The sequence below is a fragment of the Trichechus manatus genome, unplaced genomic scaffold (genome assembly GCF_000243295.1).
Source record: "Trichechus manatus latirostris isolate Lorelei unplaced genomic scaffold, TriManLat1.0 scaffold00002, whole genome shotgun sequence".
NCBI classification, from domain to species: domain Eukaryota; kingdom Metazoa; phylum Chordata; class Mammalia; order Sirenia; family Trichechidae; genus Trichechus; species Trichechus manatus.
In genome coordinates, this window is record NW_004443938.1 from 3669177 (window position 1) to 3673671 (window position 4495).

The following is a 4495-nucleotide window of genomic DNA, read 5'->3' on the forward strand; positions in this document are numbered from 1 at the left end:
GGGAAGGAGGGAGGCAGGGAGGTGCAGTGGGTGGGAAGGAGGGAGGCGGGGAGGTGCAGTGGGTGGGAAGGAGGGAGGCACAGAGGGAGGGTAGGAGGAAGGGTGGGAGGGAGGCCTGGGCAAGGCGCTGTGGGTGGGAAAGGCTGGCCCACGGCTGTGCTGCTCTGCACAAGGCCAGAAAGGCTGCCTCTTAGTATGCTCTCATTACATGTGCAAACTTCTGCAAATGTTTGAACTTCTTTAAAGCCCCTGACACCAAGAAGTTTGTAAAAAATTAATACTATGAGAAATGTGGCTCTTTGAACCTTTAAAAAAAAACAAGTCCAGGGAACTCATTATAAGCCTCTATAAAGAGCAGGCTATTTTGCAGTCTTCTGCTTTCTAGTCTTATCTTTTTGAGGTATGTCTCACCTCTCCAGTGAGACTGTCAGCCCCCAAAGTAAGCTGAATGTGTCTTGTCCACCACATTTATCAGTGACTTCACCAGATAAATGTTTCAATGACGCCTGCTGAGTGATATTTTAGAACATCTTCTCACAAGGAACAGTGTGAACAAGGAGCATACGATAGGGATTTCCACTGAAAGCACAGAATTGAAGCCAGCTCAGGCAGCAAATATAATTTTTTAAAACCCTTTAATTTTGGAGGTTTTCAACTTAGTGGAAAAAATTCTACAAGTAAACCAAGGGTCAACACAGGATTAATGAATCCGCAGAACTAAAAGTTAATCATTTTGACTTACTCTAAATAGATATAAAAATTTTATCTGCAGCGAGCGAGCCTTCTGGGTTGGTCAACACGTGTGAGGTCTGGGGAGGGAAACACAGCAGCCGAGGCAGTGGCACTCTGCAGGCCCTCTTGGTGCCCACCACGCAGGCTGCCAGCCCACAAGCACTCAGAGGCCAGGGGCTCCGAGGCCAGGCTAACATGTGGCCAGCGATGGCGTAAGTCGCTGATCATAAATAAAAAGGTCTTGAAGGAAACGAACTTTAATCTGTAATTTCTTTATTGGAACTTATCTAGAAAGTTCTCTGGAATTCTAGCTTCCTCAGATAAAATCATAACGTTAAGAATATGTACATGATCATCCATTCGAAAGGAAAATAAAACCTGTTGCCGTCACGTCGATTCTGACTCATAGCTACCCTACAGGGCAGAGGAGAACTGTCCTATATGCTCTTCAGGTAGCGCCTGGTAGATTTGAACTGTCGACGTTTTGGTCAGCAGCCATAGCTCTTAACTACTAGGCCACCAGGGTTTCCAAAAGGAAAATAAGTATTTTCAATTTTTATTGCCAATAAAACAGTTTTTTAAATAAAAAATTGCAGCACAGTTTTAAAATACATCCGTATGAATTTCACCTGGATAAAAACTGAAAGTTAAATTACTTTTTCTTCTAGGCCACCATTACTCCATATTGTTCTGATCATAAATATATGAAAGGGGCATCTCAAACAAGAACTCAAGACCCTAGGCTGATGGGACTTTAAGGCCAAACCCGAGGTCACTATGGCCTGGGCTGTGCCTGCAGCAGCCGTCCCCCTCGGGGAAACTCAACAGCACTCGCCAGCCTCGTGCTCTCTCTCTCTCATGCATGTTACCTTTTCACCAGACTTCTCCCCGCTCTTCTTCTTTTTACCTTGTCCTTTATACCTTGGTATCTGAGCATGAGAATAAAATGATATTTTACCACAAAATATAAGTCTTAAAGAATAAACTAACTCAGAACCCAATTAACAAAAATTCCTATTAAATTTTTTCTTAAAAATGAAAGTTCTAATTAATACGTTCTTTGGGGCCCAGTTTTTTATCTTTCCTCAACTCTATTCCTCAAACGGTCCAACTCAGGTTAATTACTGTTCCCAGCAGTGTTTGGGCAAATGTAGATAGTGTGGCCTTGGTACGCGGCATCTGCTACCTGGAGAAACCACTAGACAGCTACAGATAGTGGCTTTCTAAATAAACCACGCCTGAATCCCCAAGCAGCTTCGCTTAAGAATGTCCCGGCCTTACCGCGCCGTCTCCCGGGGCACGTAAACTGATGGATGCCCAGAGGTCTGGGGTAGACCCTGTTCTTGTCCACACCTTTCCTGACAGCCCCTACTGCTCTCTGCTGGCTCTCAAGACTGACGAGGGACACGGTTCTCAGAGCCTAAAACTATGCTAAGAAGACTGAGAGGCAGAAGGAAGCCGGCAAGAAAAGAGGGGGAGAAGTATTGGAACCCGAGATCCTTCAGGACTGGGGAAACTGCACTGTAATTTGCAAAGTAAGAGTCCACCTCAGCCCCCACCAGAGATCATCGATGGGATTTCTCAAGTGGCCATCGGCCATCACAGATTCATAATTCTGTCTGAAACCAAGCCCACTCCCGTCAAGTCGATTCCGACTCACAGTGACCCTACAGGACAGAGGAGAACTGCCCCACCCACAGGGTTTCCAAGGCTGTAATCTTGATGGAAGCAGACTGCCACATCTCTCTCCCGAGAAGCTGCTGGTGAGTTTGAACCACTGACCTTTCGGTGAGCAGCCAAGCACTTAACCACCGCACCACCAGGGCTCATGCTGCAGATGCAGACTAGGGGTCCAAAAATGGAGACTAAACTGAAAACAATTAAGACGTGGGTGGGAGAAATTTGCCGCCCCCTGGAGGACAGAGTGCTACTTGCTAAATTAGTCCTGAGTCTTCGTCACTCCTCTTGAAGTATTTAGACAACCTTCCCTAATTGACTTAAAACCTCAAGATTCTCACCACAATCCTGAGATCTTAAAAAAAAATACGTAGAGAGAGTAAGAACATGTAAAACACACATCAGTATTTTATCATAAAGAAATACCAAATGTCGAAAGCTAACACTGCTAATTTGCTAAAAAGAGAACTTTCAAACAGCTCCAACTGCTTCTAAATGCTCTGTGTGCTCACAAGTATTTTGGAACATGAGCTAATTTTAATCCCTCTAAAGCCAGATAATTTCACAAAAAAAGCAAGGCATTTTTATAAAGGCCCTTTTCTCTGGCAATAAACTAAAGGGTTGTGTTTGTTTGCTTTTTTAATGGTACTCGTGTCTTTGTTGTTACTGTGGCTATAGCCTCCCACGAGCATCAGAAAAGGCTCGACAGATCTCGGAAGGAAGGAACAACTATAAACAGTATAATGGATCGCTTTCCTTGCGGAGAAATAAAGTATTAAATTCCTTTGAATTTCTAAATCTAAAACCATTAAAAGGAGCAACATCAAACAAGCAACAAAAAACAACTGCAGTCATTGCTCAGTGTTCTGTGCCCAGACACCTGTAAAAGAAGGGGGAAACCTAGCAGAATGACTACCCCTTCTCCAGGTTCACCGAGTGTAGGAAGCTGTAACTTGGCATCAGAGTCGGCCTCCATGAACCACCTCAGAGCCTCGTCTTCTGGAATGGCCTCTACGGCATGGCTTTCCTCTCACAGAATGGACATCCGAGGGACAGTCACACGGCACAAACCTGACCACACCACCCCGTGTGAGGCTGACAGGCTCCGTCACTTCATGCTCTACTGTCACCATCAGAGGAGACACTACTTTTCCCGACATTTCTTCTTTTTTAATCCACTCCAGTTACTATTACATATAACATTGATTTTAAATTCAACGGTTCAGCTCAAAGTTTTCTCCATATGCCAAATCCCTGAAGTCAACGCATAAATTAACTCATAAAAGAACATGAAAAAAAAAAGAAACCAGAGTACACACATTTTCTTATAAATCCCACCCCAAAACAGCTCATTAACATAAAAATCACCATGATTTACAATTCCGAACCTAGTCATCCACCTAAAATACAATACTCAACAATTTTAAATTCTGCAGCTGGCCAACAGACTGGAAGAGATCCGCATTTATGCCTATTCCCAAGAAAGGTGATTCAAAAGAATGCGGAAATTACCGAACAGTATCATTAATATCACACACCAGTTAACATTTTGCTGAAGATCATTCAAAAGCAGCTGCAGCAGTACCTCCACAGGGAACTGCCAGATATTCAAGCCGGATTCAGAAGAGGATGTGGAACAAGCGATATCACTGCTGATGGTATATGGATTCTGGATGAAAGCAGAGAATAGAATACCAGAAAGATGTTTACCTGTGTTTCACTGACTATGAAAAGGCATTTGACTGTGTGAATCATAACAAATTATGGATAATAATTACGAAGAACGGGAATTCCAGAACACTTAACTGTGCTCATGAGGAACCTGTACATAGATCAAGGGGCAGTCGTTCGAACTGAACAAGGGAATACTGCGTGGTGTAAAATCAGGAAAGGTGTGCGTCAAAACTGTATCCTTTCACCATACTTATTCAGTCTGTATGCTGAGCAAATATCCAAGAAGCTGGACTATATGAAGAAGAACGGGGCATCAGGATTGGAGGAAGACTAATTAACAACCTGCATTATGCAGATGACACAACCTTGCTTGCTGCAAGTGAAGAGGACTTGAAGCACTTACTGATGAAGA

At 43.6% G+C, this 4495-nt stretch overlaps 1 protein-coding gene across 3 annotated transcripts in view; it reads right to left on the reverse strand.

Annotated features, from left to right (window-relative positions):
• The window catches only part of CEP43 (centrosomal protein 43), a 54698-nt gene that overhangs the window by 30926 nt on the left and 19277 nt on the right, over positions 1-4495 (reverse strand). For 2 of the 3 annotated variants that reach the window (XM_023728518.1, XM_004368779.2), the window contains exon 7: positions 1602-1661. The exons of the other annotated variant lie outside the window; for it this stretch is intronic. In XM_023728518.1, the coding sequence (XP_023584286.1) occupies positions 1602-1661 (60 nt within the window). The remainder of the gene's footprint in view (positions 1-1601; positions 1662-4495) is intronic. 3 annotated transcript variants of the gene reach the window in all.